General features: G+C 48.7%; 1 protein-coding gene across 1 annotated transcript in view; it reads left to right on the top strand.

The window, feature by feature from the left end:
* Positions 1 to 22,311, top strand: part of GTF3C1 (general transcription factor IIIC subunit 1) — an 89,302-nt gene that overhangs the window by 47,543 nt on the left and 19,448 nt on the right. Inside the window, exons 12-24 of the mRNA XM_081089351.1 lie at positions 377 to 530; positions 3,720 to 3,823; positions 4,599 to 4,783; positions 6,419 to 6,694; positions 6,936 to 7,081; positions 13,034 to 13,131; positions 13,958 to 14,054; positions 14,168 to 14,345; positions 17,035 to 17,200; positions 17,597 to 17,732; positions 18,435 to 18,516; positions 18,649 to 18,837; positions 20,476 to 20,633. Coding sequence (XP_080945477.1) covers positions 377 to 530; positions 3,720 to 3,823; positions 4,599 to 4,783; positions 6,419 to 6,694; positions 6,936 to 7,081; positions 13,034 to 13,131; positions 13,958 to 14,054; positions 14,168 to 14,345; positions 17,035 to 17,200; positions 17,597 to 17,732; positions 18,435 to 18,516; positions 18,649 to 18,837; positions 20,476 to 20,633 — 1,969 coding nt within the window. The remainder of the gene's footprint in view (positions 1 to 376; positions 531 to 3,719; positions 3,824 to 4,598; positions 4,784 to 6,418; positions 6,695 to 6,935; positions 7,082 to 13,033; positions 13,132 to 13,957; positions 14,055 to 14,167; positions 14,346 to 17,034; positions 17,201 to 17,596; positions 17,733 to 18,434; positions 18,517 to 18,648; positions 18,838 to 20,475; positions 20,634 to 22,311) is intronic.

Here is a 22,311-nt window from a genome sequence, read left to right as displayed (position 1 = left end):
TCTGAGGTGTCAGCAGTGGTAAGCTGGAGCACTCCTCGCTGGGTGTTAAATTGGCATAGAGACTTCGTCCAGAGGTTGCCATCATGGCTCCCAGCTTCCCTGCCATCGCGTCACAAATCATGTAATCTCTTGAGTTCCTGGTGAGAAGCTCAGAACGTGAAGCTGCTGCGAATGGTGGTTTGTCTTTAGCCAACTATTTATCCCCAAGAGAGATGATCTTAGTATCTCAAGGAGTCAGCCTTTCAATGGTGAAACTCCCTTTAATTCTCCCCCAATTTCTGTTGGATGCCATTAGGCATGTCTCGGTTGCCTGGGTTGGGAATGGTCTTCTATGTTGAGGTTGGAAATATTAACTGCTTATTTTGTGTTGCCCCAGGATTCAGAAAATGATCATGGATCAGGAGAAGCAGGAAGGCGTGTCCACCAAGTGCTGTAAGAAGTCCATTGTCCGCCTGGTGCGGAACCTGTCTGAGGAAGGGCTCTTGAGACTATATCGGACTACGGTTATCCAAGATGGCATCAAGAAGAAGGTAACCACAGGCTCTCCTGATGCCTGCAGAGCCAACTGCTGCAAGTTTCCTTGTCCAGCTTCTCATATCCTTGTTAGATCTCTGTCATTCCTCTGCTGTCAATCACTCGGAGTTTCCTGTTATGCCTCCTAATTTGGGGAACAGGGTTCATCCCATCTTTCTGTGGAAGCTGGAAACAGAAGAGAAAAATAATGTAATTGGATCGTAGAGCAGCATGTGCCGCCCACAGCAGGTGTCCAGCCGTGGAAGAGAGGAGGGAAACTGAGGCATATGAATGTTCAGCAGTGTAGCATGGGGAGTAATTAAGCAACACTTAGGAGGTGGAAAATTTAGACTAAGCAGCAAGAACACTTTCCACAGAGATCAGGGGAAACATCTCCCAGAGGAGATGATGGCTGTGGCTCAGTTAGCTTGCACTGCTGTGCTTATCCGATGGGAACAACATCTCTCTTCTGTCTCAATGTATCTGTTGCTGTAAAATTTAAAGTTTGGGGGTATTCCCATAGCAACTGTAGCTCAGTGACTTTGCACATATTCTAAGGCATAAATTTTTCAGGGTCAGAATAATTTGAGAGCCCAGCTGGGCACTGGGACCAAAGGGAATGGTGCTGTGGGGACAGTCACTTGTAATTTCCTGACCTTTTTTTCTGACTGCACCTTAAATCTCTGCCTTAAGAGAGCTCTGCTTTGATGTTTTGTTTTCTTAATAAGCTGGCAAGGTCATTTCAGTTTTTTTCACTTTAACTTATTTATTGAGACATTGAAATTTGAAAAAGAGCAGTACAAAAAATGACTTCAGAAACACATTTTCTGCCATTCTGCGTTGACAGCACTCATCGATCTTTATGTCTGCTGTGAGTCCCCTTGACCGTGTTCCTCTCCCATCCCCAGCAGCCTGCCACTCAGCCCCTGAAGCAGTGGCAGGAGGCCTTCTGCCTCTGTCTCCCGTGGAAGGACAAAAGCCCATCAGTTGCAACACCTCTGATTTCTGTTGGTCTTCACAGAGCAGAGGTTTCAGAGGGGAAAGACCTGTCTGGGCAGAAATTGGGGGCAAGAAAGCCTTACTCCATCTAGTCATGGAGAGGGGCAGTCTGACAACGGTATCCCCTGTGTTTCCAATTCCTATTTGGCCCCATAACTACCAGGCAAAACTGGCATGAGTGGGACAGGGGTGGGGGTGGGAGCAAGTGCAATGAGGACTCAAAGATGAAGGTGCCCAGACCGGGGACCTCTTGCCACAAGTACACTCGGTTCTCAAACTCAGTTCGTTCCGGAAGGCTATTCAAAAGCATTTTGTTTGAAAACTGAATCATTTTTCCCTATTAGAAATAACGTAAATTGAATTAAATCATTCGACTCCCAAATGATTTCCTATTTTAACTTCTCTTACGTACAGTAGGTCTAATGTCTATTTAATCTCTAACAAACATTACTTAAATTTATCGAACCACCCCCTACTGGCCTTCTACCCCTACTGGCCTTAACCAAATCCCTTTCAGCACTGGTGACAGGTGGATTTTAGGAGGTTACTGTTCAGCCTTCACTTTTTCACTTATAGTCGCCTCCCAAGTGCTCTCACAGGGTAACTGCTTTTTGTTTATCCAAAACAACTGCCTCTTCAATTGCCTGTAATCATTGTTTTGTTAGCACTTTCACACTCAACATCAGCACTCTTGATGGCCTCTTTGTTTTAAAATTGTGCAAATAAACACAAAAATATTCACACACAATTTCCTGAGATGTTAATAAGAGGAGGTGTTGTGGTAAACTGACTGAACTCTCCTTTGTTTGTGGCCTGAGAAACGCTTTTTGTCATGCTAATGTACCAACAAGAAGGGGTTGTCAGGTTGAGAACAGAAGTTTTGTTCAACAACCGAAACATCCCCCACCCTCACCCCACTCCCAACAACTTGGTAGAGAACCAAATTGTTTAAGACGGGAGACTTTCAAGAACCAAGGTTTGACTGTACCACTGTAGTGGTGCCACTACATGGTACCCCACTTTTCCAGCTGGAAAGGGTTGCAGTATTGTACATCTGCCTCCAGAATACCCTGGCACCCGGAGCCTGGGCTGCCCCTGGTCCCCTGGAGCATGCGGACCAGAGTTGCTCTGCCCCAGCACCAGCCTTGGCCCTGGCTTCCGCATCTGGCCACCTGCCCATTGGGCCTGGGGAAAGTTGGCTGTGCCATTTGGCTGTGGAAAGTGGGGAAATAGGAATGCTTTGGATTTGTGCCATGCTTTCAAATTCCCTGGGTGCTATCTAGCTGTCTCTCATTTGAGCCTCACAGAACCACAAAAAAGTTGGCAGGGCCTGAGGGAGGGGTTCCCATTTCACAAATGAGGAGCAGAGGAGACTGAGCCAAGGCAGCTTTTGGTGTTTTGTTTTCTAAAACATGAGGCGTTGCTGCCTCTTCCCTGTGACCCTCTTTCCAGTCATTTTTGGCTCGCAGCCTGCTGATCAGAGTTAGCCATTTAGAAAACCTCACTTTGCTCTCCCCTGCCAGTGACAGAGACAGAAAGGAAGCCTGGCTGTCCAGGTGCCTGGCCACTGTGCCTGCCGTCTCCTGCACAGCTGTCACCCCACACCCTCTCTCAGTTCCAGGTCATTTGCATTCGTCCTCCAGTTATCCCTCCGGAGGTGGTAACCACCCGCACTGCTCAGCTGCAGCACCTCGGAAAAGCTAAAACAACAAAAGCAGCTCTAAATCCTCTGCCAGTTTGTTTAGAGGCGCGCCTGGCAGGAGCCCCACAGCGGCACTCAGCGAGGGGAGATTAATGAAGGCGTTTACCTTTTCCAGATGGAAGCCCTCAGGATTCACAGGCACTTCTGGAACATTCTCAGATAGCAGGAGCGGGGCTTAGGGAACAGCCCACCAGGTAGATGTGAGACCACAGGGCCGTGACACCCAGCGAGGGCTCTGCAGGGAAGACGGCTCTTTCTAGGCCAGAATTCCTCTCCTGAGCAGAGCAGCGCACTGCGCATGGCAGCACTTGATCGCTTGATGAGCGGAGGGATTGTGACAATGGGAAATGGTTCACGGCGCACTTTGCTTCAGTCTCATAGCTGTCTGTAGGAAAGGTTAATGAGCGGGTCACCGGCGCTCCACCAGGGAGCCGAGTTGTGGAGCTCGGTCTCCCTGAGCTCTTCCCCCCCCCCCCCCCTTGGGGACACTGCCCTCTCTCTGCAGGTGGATCTGGTAGTGCACCCGTCCATGGACCAGAACGACCCTCTGGTGAGAAGTGCCATTGAGCAGGTTCGGTTCCGGATCTCCAATTCAAGCACAGCAAACAGGCGAGTAGCAGCACCCACAGGAGTGCACGGGAAGCCGCCCGGGTCTGTCTTCATTCTGCAGCCATTTTCACAAAAGCTTTGTTTAGTCTCATGTGCTCTCAGTGAATTCACTGGGTTGGGCTTTGTGGTCATGACCCCCTAGTATGACAAGGATCAATATCTGGATTCTTTAAGAAAAAGGAAAATCCTCGCATTTTTTATTCCATTCTAATTGTGGGCAGAGCACTCCAAGTCACAGGCCCTGTGATGTGTGAAACTTGCTCCACCTCATAATGGCTCAGAACGATTCTAGTTGCCTTCCTGACGTCCTCTCTAGCTCTGCCCATAAATCCTCTAATGGACTGAAAGAAACTTAGGGATGGGAGAGACTTCATAGCTGGGTCTAAACCACAGGTGGTCTGTGGATGAGCAGTGGCCTGGCTTGTGCGTCTTGCCATGCATTGGCCACATGTACTTTGAATCAGGTGCCAATTAATTTTATATTAAATTCCTGATTCCTGGCATTTATGCAGTATCAGAGGACCTGGTCTGTCAGGCTCCCTTTCTCACAGCTGCCCTGTAGGTGGGGGTGCATTCTCCAGGTCACCACAGTGCTCATTCCCAAGTGTCTAGTGACCTGGCACATCTTATTCATTTAAAACACCTGCCAGGCCACTAGGGCAGTTGAGTTTGAGGCCTCAGGACCAAATGGCTTCATCTATTCATGAGGACAAACTGCCCTTTCTCTCAGCCCTTGGTTTTCTCACCGTAACATTGGCTCGCTCTTGGTCTGCAGGCTTAAAGTGCCCCAGTCTGCAGTGCCCAAAGGGGAGGCCAAAGAACAAGGTCAAGCAAAAGCGGACCCGAGTGGATCCGGAGACTCTCAGCCGAATGATTGCTCTAAACCAGAGAGTGGACGGGTGAAAAAAACCGATGAGAAAATGGGCATAACCCAGCTTAAAAATTACAACCCTGTAGTAGGTAAAAAGCAACTTCTCGTCAATGTGTAATTGTGTTTCCTTGGTTGTTTGCATGATGCCCTTTGAGTCACTTGGTGTACATTTAAGCACTGGACTGCAGTCAGGGAATAAGGTCTGAATTACTGGCTGGGTCATGTGGGCTGGTCACATGACTTCCCCCGGCATCAGTTTCCCTATCTGCAAGATGGAAATGATTCTTGCCCAATATACCTCACAAGGCTGTTACAAGACTCAGATGAAACTATGCCAGATCCCACCCTGGCTGGTGTGGCTCACTCGGTTAGAACATCATCGCATATTCAGAAAGGTTGCAGGTTTGATTCCCAGTGAGGGCACATACACAGGTTGCAGATTTCGTACCCTGTGGGGTGCATACAGGAGGCAGCCGATTGATGTTTCTCTCTCACATCAATCTCTCTCTCTCTCCTTCTCCCTTTCTCTCTAAAAAAAGAAACTATTCTAGATCCCAACATGAGGAATTATTTACAAAGATTACTTTCTTTTGCTAACTACCCTTGGGCTGGAATATTCTATTTCAGAAAATCTCTACCTCTGCTGACCCCACGAGCCTTCTGGTAGTTACAGCCATTGGCGAGCTTGAGCATTCATATACTTTTCTCAGAGTCGGGTCTCTAACAGAGCTGGCTCCTCCCTCATCCCCCATAAGCGCTCTAATGTAAATGTGTGGGGTCAAGTGCAGTGGCAGGACTTTATAATCGAGTGCTTCGTTGTTCCTCTCCTAGTCACAAATGCGTGTTGGTGGTGAGGGCAAAGGCAACTTATCAGGGCACAGGCTGTCAGGCAGAAAGTGTCCTGGTATGGGATGTGGCAGACTCGGGACGCCAGACAGGACAGCCACCCGCGTGACTTCGCTTTCTGAAGGCTGCAGTCACACAGCGTGGCCTTCACTCTCCGGGTTCCATAGTCAGAGAGTGCAGGCGGAGAGAAAACACGGCACGAGTGTGCGCAGCTGCACAGCGCATGCAGCTGAGTAGATGGGCTGGGCTTGCCTCTACTCACTGTCCTTACCGCCCTCTTGCTGGGGAAAGCTAAGGAACACTTAATTTGTACCAACAAAGAAATAAGATACTTTAAAAGAGCCTAGATTTGGGAATATTTTGCACAACCCCCATCAAGGCAGTTCTAAATGGAGGTATGTCGGGCCCTTCATGGTGGCTCCCTCTTCCATTACTCTCTGGCTCACCTCCTGTGCGCTCCTTCCTTGCTCTACCCTGTCATTCAGCCTGTGGCCCTTCCTCGAATGTGTCAGGCACCTGCATTACCCTGGGTTGACAGCCCAGGTTCTCCGTATGGCCTGCCCAGTGAGGACTTGTGGCCGTCACTCAGGCCTCTCCCCATGAGGCCTCTCCTGGCCTCTATGTAGAATTACAGTCCCCCTCCCCGTCCCTTCCTCGCTTTATTTTCTGCGCCAGCTATTTCCATCTGATGTATTATTTTCTTTTAGGATTTTGGTATTGTCTGCCCTTTCCCACTAGAAAGTAACTTGCACGAGAGTAAGAACGTTTTCTGTCTCCCTGGCACCTGAGACATGGTGGCACACAACAGATTTCTAGGGAATTGAACTGATTTGAATCTGGGGCTTTTCAAACACTGCCTTCCCCCTTTCTTGCCTCAGTTCCTGGACTTGGGCGATCTATAGGATTTCTGCCCAAAATGGCTCGCCTGCGGGTGGTCCACAGGTTTCTGTGGTACCTGATCTACGGGCACCCTGCCAGCGACACGGAAGAGAAGCAGGGCCTCAGCAGTGAAAGAACAGGGAAGCAGGAGCCGGCCAGGCCCGGGGCCCCGCCCTCCTCCGGAAAAGACTTGGAGGCCTCCTTTGATGCCCCATCGAAGGACAACCAAGATGAAGAAGTCCGGGAGGCTGAAGTGGAGCTCCCCTCGGAGAAAGGTGAGATGACCCAGGGCAGGCCAGCAGCAGCGGACCCAAAGGGGGAGTCATGATGGTTTCTTGTTCTTGTGGGCTGAACTGGCAGAATATCTGCACTGCCCTGATCACAAACTTTCTGAACCTCTGGGCTTCCTGCCTGACAAGTAGGATTTTATCAAAGTTTGTGGTAAGAGAGAACCAAGACCTACTAGGAGGTGATACCACCATCATGACTTGGACCCTGTCTCTGGTTTTCTCATAGTATATGTGGATGAAGCTTCATGGACACGCTACGTCCCTCCCATCCCAATCTACAGGGACTTCGGCTTCGGCTGGGCTCTTGTCAGCGACATTCTCCTCTGCCTGCCCCTCTCCATCTTTATCCAGGTTGTGCAAGTCAGCTACAAGGTACTGGCAGCTCCCAAGCTATACAGGGGCTGGTCCCTCAGCTCCAGGCCAGAGAGCCCATACTCACCTGGTCAAGCTAAAATGCCTCAAGACTGCAGTTGCCTGGATGGATGGATGGATGGATGGATGGATGGATGGATGGATGGATGGAGAGGAGACTGGATGGATGGTTGGTTGATAAGTCAAAGACTTGTTCTTTTAGATAGATCAACTGTAAGACAGACAAATAATCATGGTGTAACAATACAATATTTATTTAGAAATTTGGTTTATACAGAAAAAGGAGGAAATAGAGATTACCCATAACTTTATCACTCAGACAGCTAGTGATTTTGGTAGATTTTCTCCTAGTCTTTTTATCCTATGCCATGTTTGTGTGTACATGCATGTATATGTGTATATTAGATCTCCCATTTGTTTTTGTTTTTTTAACTGAATTGAGACTATACTATATTTACTTTTTATGTGTTTTTTTTCCACTGAACAATATATTGTGTTTTCCACATCATTGAGTTTTGACTTGATGTTAGGTAAATTCATAATATTCCTTCTTATGCACATACCCTAATTTATTTAATGAGTCCTCTATTCTTAGACATTTAAGTTCTAGTTTCTTGTTATTATAAATGACAGGTGATAATACCTCTTGGTAGACATATTCTTGGGAAGTTCCAACGTTTTTTTCTTTATGGTAAGGACAGAAATGGAATCACTGACTTCCAGGGAAATCATCATTCTTCTTCTCTTTTTAATATAACTTATTAAGTGATCACCCCAATAAATCTAGTACCCACCCATCACTGTACATAGTTATTACAATAGTATTGACTATATCGGCTATGCTGTACTTTACACCCCCCTGACTTTTCTGTAACTATCAATTTTTACTTCTTGATCCCTTCACCTTCTTCACCCAACTCCCCAGCCTCCTCCCATCTGACAACTGTCAGAATGTTCTGTTTCTGTTCTGCTTGTTTATTTTATTTTTTAGATTCCACACGTAAGTGAAATCATATAGTATTTGTCTTCCTCTGTTTGACTTACTTCACTCAGCACAATACCCTCTGTGTCCATCCATGTTGTCGTTGACAGCAAGATTTCATGCTTTTTTATGGCGGGGTATTCCATTATATATGTGTACTTCTGTACCCATTCATCTATTGATGGACACTGAGGTTGCTTTCATATTGGGCTAAATAATGCTACAGTGTTCATATGTCTTTTTTATTTATTGTTTTGGGTTTCTTCAGGTAAATATCCAGACATGGAATTGCTGGGTCCTTCTTTTTCTCTTGTTAGATAGCCTGTGTTTTGTTTTTTTACAAGTCAGTGGTTTTTTAATTGAATTTATTGGAGTAATAAAATTCATTGGTTAATAAAATTATATGGATTTCAGGTATATAATTCTAGAATACCTCATCTGTATTTTGTATTGCGTGTTTACCACCCCAAGTCTAGTCTCATTCCATCACCATTTATCCCCTCTTTACCTTCTTGTACCTCCTCCCAACCCCTTTCCCTCTGGCAATCACCATACTATTGTCTGTGATAAAGTCTGTTTTGTCTGGTGTATTTATTGTTACCCCAGCTTTTTGTTTGTTTGTTTCTATTTTCATGAAATACCTTTTTTCCATCCCTTTACTTTCTATCTGAATTGAGTCTCTAGTAGACAGCATATGTAAGGATCTTGTGTTGTTACTTACCCATTCAGCCTCCATATGTCTTTTTATTGGAGCATTTAAAGTAATTATTGACTGCCCGGCCAGTGTGGCTCAGCGGTTGAGTGTCAACCCAGGAACCAAGAAATCACTGGTTCAATTCCTGGTCAGGGCACATACCCAAGTTGCTAGATCAGTGATGTTCCTCTGTCATCGATATTTCTATCTCTCTATCCTTCTCCCTTCCTCTATCTCTAAAAATCAATAAAAGATGTTTAAAAAATAAAAATAAAGCCCTCGCTGGTTTGGCTCAGTGGAGAGAGCACCAGCCTGCAGACTGAAGGGTCTCAGGTTCAATTGCGGTCAAGGGCACATACTTAGGTTGCAGGCTCAGTCCCTGGCTCTGGTCAGGGCCCACACGGGAGGCAACCAATCGCTGTGTGTCTCTCATGTCAATGTTTCTTTCTTGTGTGTCTCTCCTCTTCCCTTCCACTCTCTCTAAAAATCAATGTAAAAATATCCTTGGGTGAGAATTAACAAAAATATATACAGGTAAATAAATAAATAAATAAATAAATAAATAAATAAATAAATAAATTACTGACAGATATGTAGTTATTACATTTTATTATTAATCTTTAAAATCTTCTTAAAGAAAACCCTTTAACATTTTTTGTAATACTGGTTTGGTAGTGATGAATTCTTTTAGCTTCTGCTTATCTGGGAAGCTCTTTATCTTTCTATTTTATGATAGCTTTGCTGGGTGGAGTAATCTTGGTTTTAGATCCTTGCTTTTCATCACTTTAAATATTTCTTACCAAACCCTTCTAGCTTGCAAAGTTTCTGTTGAGAAATCAGCTGACAAACTTTGGGGAGTTCCCTTGTAAGTAACTGAGTGTTTTTCTCTTGCTGCTTTTAAGATTCTTTTTTTGTCTTTAACCTTTGGCATTTTAATAATGATAAGTCTTGGTGTGGGTTGCTTTGGATTCATCTTGTATGGGACCCTCTTGTGCTTCCTGGACTTTCATGTCTGTTTCCTTCACCAGGTTAGGGAAGTTTTCCATCAGTTTCTTTAAAATATATTTTTATTGATTTTAGAGAGGAAGGGAGAGGGAGAGATAGAAACATCTATATATATAAAAGGCTAATATGCAAAGCATCCCCTTGGGAGTTTGACCGGGAGAACAGGAGTTCAATCACTCGCTATGACATGCATTGACTACCAGGGGTCGTCATGGAACATGGTGGGCGACCAGTGGCGGTGGCGGCAGGGCACTGAGGGAGCAAGGGAAGGAGGAGGCGGGGAGGCAGGGGGAACCGCGTAGTGGTAGCGTGTGGGCAGCAAGGGGAGGAGGAGGTGGGGAACCTGATTGGCCCTGATTGCTGGCCAGGCCTAGGGACCTTACCCATGCGTGAATTTCATGCACTGGGCCTCTAGTCAGTGATAAGACAGAATCATTGATTAGCTGCCTCCTGCATGCCCCCTACTGGGGATTGAGCCCACAACCCAGGCATGTGCCCCTGACCAAAATAAAAACTTGGGACCCTTCAGTCCGCAGGCCAACGCTCTATCCACTGAGCCAAACTGGCTAGGGCTCCATCATTTTTTTACATAGGTTTTCAATTCCTTGCTCTCTCTCACTCTTCTCCTTCCGGCACTCCCATGATGCGAATGTTGATACACTTGAAATTGCCCCAGAGGCTCCTTAAACTGTCCTCATTTTTGTGGATTCTCTTTTCCTTTTTTTCTTTTTTTAATCTTTACCGGAGGATATTTTTCTATTGATTTTTAGAGAGAGGGAAAGACAGAGAGAAATATTGATGTGCTAGAAACTCATGGATCGGTTGCCTCCTGTACGCGCCCCAACCAGGGCCCAGACCAGGGAGGAGCCTGCAACCGAGGTATGTGCCCTTGACCTGAATCTAACCCAGGACTGTCTGGTCCACAGTCTGATGCTCTATCCACTGAGAAAAACCAGCTAGGGCTATGGATTCTTTTTCATTTTGCTGTTCTGGTTGGGTGTTTTCTGCTTCCTTATCTTCAATATCTGTTTCATCTACTCCACTGTTGATTCTCTGTAATTATATTCTTGCTTTTAGTTAAAGTATTCTTCATTTCTGCCTGGTTCCTTTTTATGTTTTCTGTCTTTGTTTTTATGTTTCCTGTCTTTTTGTTGATGTTCTCACTAAGTTCCTTATGCATCCTTATAACCAGTGTTTTGAACTCTGCATCTAGTAGATTGCTTATCTCCGTTAGTTTAGTTTTTTTTCTGGAGTTTAGTTCTCTTCTTTCATTTGGGATATGTTTCTTTGTTTCCTTATTTGGCTGCCTCCCTGTGTTTGTTTATCTGTATTAGGTAGAGCTGCTACATCTCCCAGGCTTGGTAAAGTGGCCTTGTGTAGTAGCTATCCTGTTGAATCCAGTGGCACAGCCTCCCCCCAACCCCAATCACCCAAGCTGGGCACTTCACATGCGCCCCCCATGTGGGCTGTGTGCACCTTCCTGTGGAAGCTATGATTACTGTTGGCACCCCAATAGGAGGGAATTACCCCCAGGCCAATGGCTGTGAGGATGACCTGTGACCACCCTGGAGGATCAGCCGTGCAGGAGCAAATCCCACAAAGCAGGACGTACTTCGGCAGGGCTCTGGTGCCTGCCGAGTCCGTCCCTTGAGTGTGTCTCTTGGGAAGGTAGTTGGGTGGTGTTTGGACGTGGTCTGAAGCTGTCCATGGGATGCATTGGCTCTGGGTCCTCCTGGAAGATTCAGGCCAAGATCAGCTGCTACCTGTGCCCTGCCCAGGATATACTGTCACCCCCCACCCCATGAGTTACAAAGCAATCTTCAGATGGCTGCTGCTTGTGCTGGGCTTGGAGATGCCCAGGAGAGGCCAAGCTGCACACCAAGGCTGGCTGCCACTAGTGACAGGCCTGGGGCCACTTAGTGAGAGGTACAGGCATGCAGCATGCTGAGGCCAAATGCTACTTGTTTAGAGATTTTAGGAAAGTGTAGTGTGAGCCAAGATGGGCCATTCATATGGAAAAGCCACTGGAAACAGCTTGGGTGGGCCCACAAGTGAGATGAGGCTGGGTCTCAGGGAATCACCAGAGCAGGATGAACAGTGTTAGCCAGGTTGATGGAAACTCAAATATGGAGCCCAGCCTGCTGGCTCTGTGGGACAGAGAGCTCAGTGAAGGAACAATGGCCTCTGCCAGCGCTTCTGCCTGGCAGAAAGGTGCCCTCACAGTTCTCACCTTGATGCCAGTCAATTCAGTTCCTCCCTGTATATCCCTGGTGCCTTTCCACCTTTGCTCCAGTGCTGGAGCTTAGAGCACATGAGTCCAAGTAAGTCTGTGTGGGCCCTTTAAGAGGAACTGCCTGGGACTCAAGCAGCCCTCCGTCTCACTTAGCCACAGTCCCCGCTGGTTTTTACAGCCAGAAGTATGGGGACTTCTTTCCTGATACTGGAACCCTAGGCTGGGGGGGGCATGAGGTGGGGCTGGGACCCTCGCTCCTCAAACCTCCACAGCTGAGATATCCCTCCCTACCACACATGGGTGTGAGACCAGCTGTTCTACATCTCCGCCCTTCCTATCAGTCTCCGTGTGGCTTCTTCTGTATATCTTTAGTTATAGGGCTTCTTTTCAGCTAGATTTCAGGTGGTTCTGAATGGTGGTTATTTTTTTGTAGTTTAGTTGTAATTTTGATGTGCTTGTGAGAGTTTCCAAGGACTGCATTTACCTGTGCTGCCATCTTCATCTGTTTTTAAAATATAAATGAGTATATTCCCATGTCATCCCCTGGAAATATTTTAGCTATTTGAGTGCCCATTAGCAGTATATGAGGGCAGTGTGGCAGATGGGCTGGGAAGGAGGGGTAACATGATTGAAAGCAGAGATGTGGGAGGTTTGGGGGAGGCAGGAAGGAGGAGGCACAATCACCATAGGGCTGATAGGCAGGTTGAGAGAGGCTGCAGACCAGAAAATAGTGGTGTGTTTTGCCCAGCTGGTGTTGCACAGTGTTTGAACATCGAGCCATGCACCAAGAGGTTGCTGGTTCGATTCCCAGTCAGGACACATGCCCGGGTTGCGGCTCAATCCCCAGTGAGGGGCATGCAGGAGGCAGCCAATCAATATTTTCTTTCATCGATGTTTCTGTCTTTCTCTCCCTTCCCCTTCCTTTCTCTCTAAAATTAATTTTTAAAAGATTAAGGAAAATAGTGGTAAATGTTTTTTCACAATTCTAGCAGTTCACTCTGGTCTTGAGGTTCAACTGAACCCTAAATCACCTTGTAGGTGGACAACCTGGATGAATTTCTGAATGACCCTCTGAAGCAGCACACGCTGATCCGCTTTCTCCCCAGGCCCATCCGGCAGCAGCTCCTGTACAAGAGGTGAGTCCCCAGAACTGACGTAGAGTGGCCGAGGCTCCCTGCACGCCCCTTGAAGCTAGTAGGGTCTGAATCCTCATTAACCAGGGAGAGGAAAGGTGTCTGCCTCGCTGGTTGTAAAGATTCGAGGTTTTCATTAATTCAGCCACCTGTGAGCCTGCTAAAGCCCGTGCAAATGAAATGTGGGCTGGTAAATTTCATATTTGATTTCAAGGTTCTTTTAAAGCAGCGGTTCTCAACCTGTGGGTCGCGACCCCTTTAGGGGTCGAACGACCCTTTCACAGGGGTCACCTAAGACCATCAGAAAACACATATATAATTACATATTGTTTTTGTGATTAATCACTGTGCTTTAATTATGTTCAATTTGTAACAAAGAAAATACATCCTGCATATCAGATATTTACATTACGATTCATAACAGTAGCAACATTACAGTTATGAAGTAGCAACAAAAATAATTTTATGGTTTGGGGTCACCACAACATGAGGAACTGTATTAAAGGGTCGCGGCATTAGGAAGGTTGAGAACCACTGTTTTAAAGTAAATTCTGCTGATAAAGTCTGCAAGCCTTAATGTGGTTTTGTCCTTTTGTTACTTTTACTTTCTAACCCAAAACCCCAGTTAGAATTGATGCTCCATTGCCCTTGTTGGGTGTGGGAAGGGCAGTTCTGGGCTCGTGTTGTGCAGGCCCAAGGCCAGTCCTCCAGGTCCCACCAGGTGGAAGAGGAGAGTAAGTGAGGTGCACTCCTTGCCCCAGATGCAGACCCCCTGACCACAGTGAGCGTGTAGTGTGACTGGATCCTGCCCCTCCCCTCTCTTTTCCAGGCGATACATTTTTTCAGTGTTGGAGAACCTGCAGCGGCTGTGCTACATGGGGCTGCTGCAGTTCGGTCCCACAGAGAAGTTTCAGGATAAAGATCAGGTAGCATCTGTCAAGCCCAAACTGAAGCAATCCTGACCGTTAAGCAGTTTCCAGGCAGCTAACCTGAGGCTGATTCTGAGGTCTCTCCTGCCCCATCCCTGCCTGCCTTGCAGATCTTCATTTTCCTGAAGAAGAATGCGGCTATCGTTGACACCACCATCTGCGACCCACATTACCACCTCGCCCACAGCAGCCGGCCCTTTGAGAGGCGTCTTTATGTCCTGAATTCAATGCAGGATGTGGAAAACTACTGGTTTGACCTGCAGTGCGTCTGCCTCAACACCCCTCTAGGTACCATCTGTCTTTGCTGGTCCTCGCTGTTTCCCCCCCTTTCTGTGGAACAACTGGAATTAGAGCTGGAGAGGACGAGATGATGCCTCATGGTTTTCAGGCTCCCGGAGGCCTATCGTGTCCTTGGGGCTCCACTCGTGTCCAGCAGATCCACTCGGTCTTCATGTATGTGTTCACTCAGCAGGTGTTTCTGAGCACCTCAGCGTGCATTTCCTGTGCCTGACCACAAGCAGTGAAAACACACCTCGTCCCTGCCTTCCTGCGACTTCATTCTTGGGGAGAAGGCGCACACACAAACACACACACACACCGAGGAAATAAACAGGGCGATGAGCTGAGGGCATTTGAACGAAAGGTCAGAGGCAGCCTTTCTGAGGAGGAGACATTTGAGGCTGAGCCAGCCGTGTCCAGAACTGGGGAAGAACATTCCAGGCACGGGGAGCAGCGAGTGCAAAGGACCCAAGTGTGGTTGGAGAAACAGAAAAGGCCGGCATGGTGGGAAGGAGTGGCAGCTGAGATTGGGAAGTGGGCAGGAGGCAGACGCTGGGGGCCATGCGGGACACGGTGGTTTGGGTGTGTTCTAGAAGCCCAGGAAGATGGTGGTGGTTGTAATCAAGGAGTAACAAGGTCACTATGCCTTTCAGTGCTTGCCCTGGAGAACAGACGGGGACAGGAGTAGGAGAAAGGCCAGTTGGGGCTGTGACTCGTGCCCCAGAGAGATGCACACTGTGACGGTGATGGAGGGGCAGATGGGGAAGGCTGGGAGGAAGAACTGTCAGACTTGCCGGTTGGTGAGTCGGGCTTTGGGTGGGGCCTTTGCTTGCATTGTTTTCCTCTCCAGAATGTCCCCAAGCCCCTGCTCGCCTCGCAGGAGGCCACTCCTATTTCACGTGTCTCCTCTTCGAGAAAGCCTTCCCAGCACCTTTACTGTCATCGTCTTATTTCATTCTGTGGCTTCTGTGAGCACAGGACATTGGCTTGCATCCCCATGGTGTCTCAAAGTGCCTGGCACACAGTGACTCCCGTAAATGTTTGTCGAGTGACTGAGGGTTTGTGGGAGCTATAGAGCCTCCCTCCAGCCCAGCGTGCTTTCCTCAAAGCCAGTTTTCAGCTGGTCTTTTCTTGCCAGTTCTACCAGGAGAAAAAGGATGGGCATCGGATTTGCACCCGGGAGAGACATCTGATCCTCCTCCTCCTGTCACAGAGCTGCAGATCAGTGTTACACGCTGGTTTTTGCACAGCAAGGATTACATACTTGTTCCGTGGAATTGTTCAGGGTCAATAGCGTAATGAGCACTTGTGTTTAGAGCCTTTAATGGGTCCAGACAAATTTTAGGACAGTGTGTGTCACAGACTCCTCTGGCCTTCACTAGTGAGCTCGGCTTTTCCCATTTCAGAATTTAGGTTATCTAATTCCCCTGCATTTTATCCCTGGATGAGAACTTGTGAGCCAGTGTGTTATTTGCACCAAAGATTTTCAGGCTTAACAGTTGGTGAATTTCCATCCCTCCCTTTTAGTGTTTGGGAGCAGACAAGTGGGGGGCTTATTGAATCCATTAATCAGACCTTGATTGTCCCATCATTTAGCGAACATGTGAGGGGTTCCCCAAGGATGAGGGGAAAGCACCATCTAAAAGACGTGAGCATCCTTTAGAGCAGGGGCTCCGGACACAAGCACCTGGGAGACTGAAGTGCAGGTTCCTGGGCCCCGTGCAGAGGTTTGGACTCGGCAGACCTGGGCTGGCCTACACCTGCATTCCTACCAGCAGCTGTGCTGCACAGAAGCATCACCTTAAGTCCCCTTAGGTTCAACTTTCCATTCAAATGCATGACCTTGGACAAGCTCTTTGTAACCTCCTGACTTTAGGGGACTGTTTCACAGTGTCTCCATTCCTAAACTGGGAATACCACCACCACCTTATGGGCAGAGGCGAAGCTTCACCCAGAGGTCTCTGTAAACTTGGCTGAGGGGGGCGCGGACATGGCCTCTCCCCACAACCCCTCCCCCACCCCATCAAGTCTCCAGATGAGCATGTTATGAGCGGGTCTTCGATAGTCTGCAAATTATCATCACCTTCCCTTGCCCTATTCAAGCAGCAGTTTTAGTAATAATTTATGTTTTCTTAGGAGAAATGCGATCTTCTTTATTTTGGAATAACTGAACGTAATCGCTCCACTGAATGAGTGCCCTTCTTGGGCACTCGGGAAACAAGTGGCTGCTCCTGGCTGCTCTCGGGGAAACTGATGCCGCATCAGCTATCTGCCCCATCCCTGCCGCCCCGACCCTGCAGCCACAGCCCCGTGCGGTCATTTCCATTTACTGCCTCCTCTGCCAGCACACAGCATGCCCACGGGCCCCCAGGAGGGAAGGCAGTGGTTCCTCTGCTCATAACTCCCCGAGCCTGCTTGTTCTTTGGTTGCCTACTTGCCCACCCACCTTAATGGCGTTCAGTCAGAGTACAGGCCCTTTTCTCAGTCCCCTGTCAGTGTCTAACTCTTCCTCCAGCTCGCTCCGGCACCTGTTCCAAGGCATTTTGTGCAAAGAGGTTCTACCGGTCTCATACCTTCTCCGTTTGGGGGACCCTGGTCACAGAAAGGGAATCCATTCTTCTCTGGCCACCCCGCAGACACGGTGGCCCCCCAGCACCACAGCAGGAGGGCGCTCAGTAGGGCTTGTTTGGTTTTCCAGGTGTGGTGCGCCACCCGCGTAACAGGAAGGACAGCAACCCAGACGACAGCAACCCAGATCAGGGTGGTGATGACAAGGACAGTCTGCAGAAGGAGCAGAAGGAGCAGGAGAGCGCTATCCACAAGCACAACCTGGAGCGCAAGTGCGCCATGATGGAGTACTCCACGTAAGTCCCTGTCCCTGACACGCTGTCCCCATGTGCAGGGTCATGGCGATGCTCATCCCACAGGCTCTGGCTCCCTGTGGGCTTCAGCTGTCAGACCAGGAGTGCCTGAGTCGTCAGTGCGGCAGCTGCAGATTGGTGGCCACCAGCCATATCTGGTCCCGCCATACTCTAGTTAGCCCAGACATTGTTTTAAAAAACAAACAAAAAATGAGTCAATAGCCAAAAATTCAAAATTTGGGAATTTTACCTAAAATTTGGGGGTTTTGACAAGTTCTTCAATTCTGTCAGGTGTTTTTCTGTCAGGGGAGGTAAAAGCTAGTTGTGGGAAATGCCCTCACCTGCTCCTTGGACTCTCTAGTTCTGAGGAGCACTCTTTCTCTCTATCTCCCGCCTCAGGGGCAGCCGTGAGGTGGTGGATGAAGGTTTGATCCCCGGGGATGGGCTGGGAGCCGCTGGCCTCGATTCCAGTTTCTATGGACACCTAAAGCGCAACTGGATCTGGACCAGCTATATCATCAACAAGGCCAAAAAGGTGGGCTTTTGAGGTGTGGGTGCGCACATCCCGGCCACCCCCCCTCCCACCCCGGGGCTGCCAGCACCACACATCCTCTTGTCCCTTTCCAAGCTCACAGTTCCTGAATTGGTAAAACCAAAAGTGACCAGAGACACAAATATTTACTTCCATGTGTATCGATAGCCTGGACTGTTTTCCTTCTCAGCTGATTCTAACTTATTCTGTGATGTGGACAGTGTTCCTTTTTAAAGGAGGAACAGAAAGTCTGTGAGACAAAACTCATACAAGAAGAGCGCGTGTGCAGTTAGAAAGTAGCTGGCCGAAACCGGTTTGGCTCAGTGGATAGAGCGTCGGCCTGCGGACTGAAAGGTCCCAGGTTCGATTCCGGTCAAGGGCATGTACCTGGGTTGCAGGCACATCCCCAGTGGGGAGTGTGCAGGAGGCAGCTGATCAATGTTTCTCTCTAATTGATGTTTCTGACTCTCTATCTCTCTCCCTTCCTCTCTGTAAAAAATCAATAAAATATATTTAAAAAAAAAAAAAAAGAAAGTAGCTGGACAAGAGATCCGTGTCCTGCAGCAACCCTGCCAGCCTCCCGGCAGGCACCGCACAGCCGTCCTCAGCTTCTCTGTCACACTCACACTCCTTGCCTTTGTGGCTCTGGGCTCCTGGGGTTCATGAAACCGCAGGCTTCATTCCAGTGCCGCACTTGCCTTGTAGGAGAACGCCGCTGCAGAGAATGGGCTCACGGTGAGGCTCCAGTCTTTTCTGACCAAGCGCACGTTGCCCCTTGGCGCTGGAGGTACGTGTGCGCCAGTTCTGCCCAGAACAGACATGGTACTAGCTCAGGGCCAGCATGGCCGCTGCACGTTTCATTTGGCTTCGGCTTTGCCGAGCTCATCTTGAAGTGCTCATCTCCTGTGATCACTTCTAGGCAATGGCAGGTTGGATATCTGGGGAGAAGCCAGAGCAGGGTCCGAGCTCTGTGTTGACCAGGACGAGCAGTTTGAGATTGACCAAGAGCCCACGCTGGACAGGAATCAGAGAGTGAGGGGTGGCAAGAACCAGAAGCGGAAACGGCTGAAGAAGGACCCTGGAAAGAAGATGAAGAGAAAGAAGAAAGGTTATATGATGATCATTTATGTTTGCCAGGCCTTATCTTTGCACATTCAGGCTCAGAGACGTGCAGCGGGCTGGCGCCGCTGGGCCCGAGCTCTGCCCTCAGACTTGGGTTTCCATTTGCCCTCCATTTACAGTGCTCACTCTGTGGTTGCCCTGTTTTCCAAATCCAGCTGCCAGACAGAGATCCTGGAGTTTCCTTCATGCTGCCCCCTGCTTTCTCTGTGTTGTATGAGCCTTTTCACTAGTGACTGCCTCAGTAAAACTTCAGACTTCATCTCAACCGAAAAAACCTTAGCAAAAGTCCGTAGCAAAATCTTCATCATAACCAGCTAAAATCCTATTATTCTTTTGGTTTACTTTTAATATCTGCATTTCTGCTAATCAGGCCAAAGTCTAAGGCTTGTATATTTAAATTAGAGGAAAGACGGGTCCTGGAAGCCTGCAGTCTCTTCAGAGCTCCTGAAGCTCTGTGTGGTACCCTTTGTCCGCACGTTGGCTTCTTCACCTGGGCAGTGTTTACAGGGAAGGAGGGCAGTGAGGAGAAGGGTCTGTCGTTATGTCACCCAAGTGGCTGTGTGGTTTGGCGATGGTCTGATAGGTAGCAATTTCAGATGAAAACAGTGTTGAAACAGGAGCCTGCTTTCGGCGGCTTATTTGGCTGGTGTTTATAACAAACAGTCTGTATCAGTTGAAGTGGCCGCTCAGCGTAGCCCATCCAGTTATGTGTCAGATCAGCTTGACTCACAACGACCTGAATTCATTACAAGGCAAAATACGGTGCGGTATTGCTTTGAACCCAAATTTTCCCACCCTGCTTTTCTTCTGCCTTCATTTGGAAGATCACTAAACAGCCCTTTGGAATTGGCAGTAGCACATGGCAGATACTGTCATTAGTGTCTCCCCCAAGAGGAGGAGGCCTTGGAAAACCCAGTGGGTACTAGTTCAAGTTCAAATCCTCGGCCTGCTACTTAGTTGTGTGACTTTGGGCAAGTCGCTGTGTCAGATTCCTCCACTGCAGACCCAGGATAATAACTATATCTTTCCATAGGGTTGTTGCAAAGTATTATAAGTTCATATATGTAAAAAGCTTCAATCAGTGTTTGGTACATAGTAAATAATCCATCCTGTTAGCACTGTTATCCTTTATTAGCTCCATTGTGCCAGGTGCAACACTAGATGTTTCCGTCTTGTTCGGTCCTCAAGGCAGCCCTGTAGGGTGGGCCTTGTCCCCACGGTGCACCAGAGTTCGCACATCTCTGAGGTCACAGAGCAGCGGAATGCTGGGCTTCCACTCATTTGCCAGGCGTGCCCTGAGCGTGCTCCACAGGCTTCTGTGGAGGTGCCTTAAAGGGCTTAGCGCCACAGTAAGGCGGCTTGGAGACGGGCAGACAGCTAACAGGAGGCTGCATTCAGGCTGCCCAGCCCGTCCGTGAAATTCCACCAAAGAGAAATGGTGGAAAATCTGTCGGGAGGGGCTGTGTCTTTTGTGATTAGTTATACAGCTTCCGGGCCCAGTGAGACTCTGATAACTGAAACCCTTGGTCAGGTCTTGCTAGCTGGGCAGCGACCTTCCCCTCTGCAGAGTGACAGCTCCCCACCAATTGTTCAGGCTCACTCCCTTCTCCCCTTGTATTCTTAGAAGAAGTCCAGGAAGAAAAAAGCAAAAGCCTGCGTTACCATGACGAGGCTGACCAGAGCGCCCTGAAGAGGATGACCCGGCTGCGTGTCGTGTGGTCCATGCAGGAAGACGGGCTGCTCATGCTCTGCCGAATTGCCAGCAACATCCTCAACACCAAGGTACTCGGCCACCGTCCCCACCGCCCCCCGCTCCTCCCAGCCTCCCGCCGGCTGATCTCTTGTCCCTTTCAGGGAGCTCTTTCCTGTGCGACCCATGGGGCCGCTCATCTCATCTATCCCAACTGGTCTCTGGGAAAAGCATTTCCCAGAATCCTACCAATTAACACCACTCCCATTTTTGCACATTTCTTTGCAGCCTTAGGCTAATACATACGAATCTTTGCCTGGCTGCAGGCGAAGCAGACCAGAGCTGTTCTCTCTTCATCAGGAATCTAACTAACCCTTTCCTGTTCCCCTCCTCCCACCCTCATATGCCTGAGAAGTTGTGGTTCCTCTTTCAGTAGCTGCTCCTCCTGTATGGAAAGGCTTCACTGACCCTGTGTAGTGCGAGTGATCTCTGTGCTCTCCCTCCGCCCCTTGGACATACACTTTTTTTTTAAGTTTTTTATTTATTGATTGATTTTCGAGAGGAAAGGAGAGAGAAACATCGATTTGTTGTTCCACCCACTTATGCATTTATTGGTTGTTGTTTTTTTGTGTCTCCTGACTAGAGATTGAACCCGTAATCTTGGTGTATCGGGATGATGCTCTAACCAACCGAGCCACTCAGCCAGGACATATATTTTGGACATATACTGCCTCTGTTGCCTCTGGCACTTCTTGGCCCACTAGAATGGCTGTTCCTTAAGGCAAAGAAACTTCTTATTTGTTTTCATCGCTGTAACCCCCAGCGTGGTGCCTGCCTCACACTGCCCATCCAGTCGGTATTTGCTGAGTGGCGGCCTCGCCCGACTCCAACTTTCACATGGTTCACTCCTCTGCCTTCCGCACCACAGTCCCCACACTCGTGTGTCCTCCCTGCCTGTGTCCCTGAATTCCTGATGGGTGGGGAGGGACTTGCTCCCTGTCTAGCAAACTCTCCCTCTTTCCTCTGATGTCACTGCCTCCAAGAAGGTTTCACAACCCAAACCAGAGTCCATCTCCTCGCTGTGCTCCCCAGAGCAGTCTCCCCACTCGTGCTGTCTGGTCCCACTTTGCAGCAAGGCCCGGGAGAGCGACCCAGGTGGGCGAGTGTCCCATCAGGCTGGGTCACAGAGCCACCAGGAGAGTGAGTTCTGCCATCATCCAACCCAGGGCTTTGGCAGGTGGTAATACTTCCAGGGAGATGGTGAGGCAGCGTCGTAAGAGCCCCATTGGCGCTTCCTGCTCTCAGCCGTGACAGCCAAGCGAGGTCTACTTCGAGGTCCTGTGCCACGATGCTCTGTCCGCAGGCTCGTCAGATCCCTTGACCACCTTCCCTGATTCTCACCCTCAGCCCCTCCTAAATTCCAACCAGTCCCTTCTCTAACAAAACACCTGAAGGGGACTTTTTCTGTTCTCTGCCTCTATACTGGCTTTTTCATCACAACATGGGTGAGCGGTGTCTCCCTCCACCCACCCTGGATGCCACGGGAGGAGCTAGGAGAGGCTTGCGCCTGAGGGGAGGCGGACCTCCACTCACTCACTTGCACTTACACCATATTCGTAGGCTATTCAATCTGGGGCCATGAGAAAATGCCTCGTCTTCAAGCTCCTTCCTCTTCTCAGCTCTGCCTTCCTGCGTGAATGACGTCCTGAGTCTGCTGACCTAGTGCATTCTGAGTCTGCTAGTGTAACAGACAGAGTGTTTGGAGCACGC

The sequence above is a fragment of the Myotis nattereri genome (genome assembly GCF_964212035.1).
Source record: "Myotis nattereri genome assembly, chromosome: 4".
In the NCBI taxonomy this organism is placed as follows: domain Eukaryota; kingdom Metazoa; phylum Chordata; class Mammalia; order Chiroptera; family Vespertilionidae; genus Myotis; species Myotis nattereri.
This window is presented reverse-complemented; position numbering and strand designations above follow the sequence as displayed.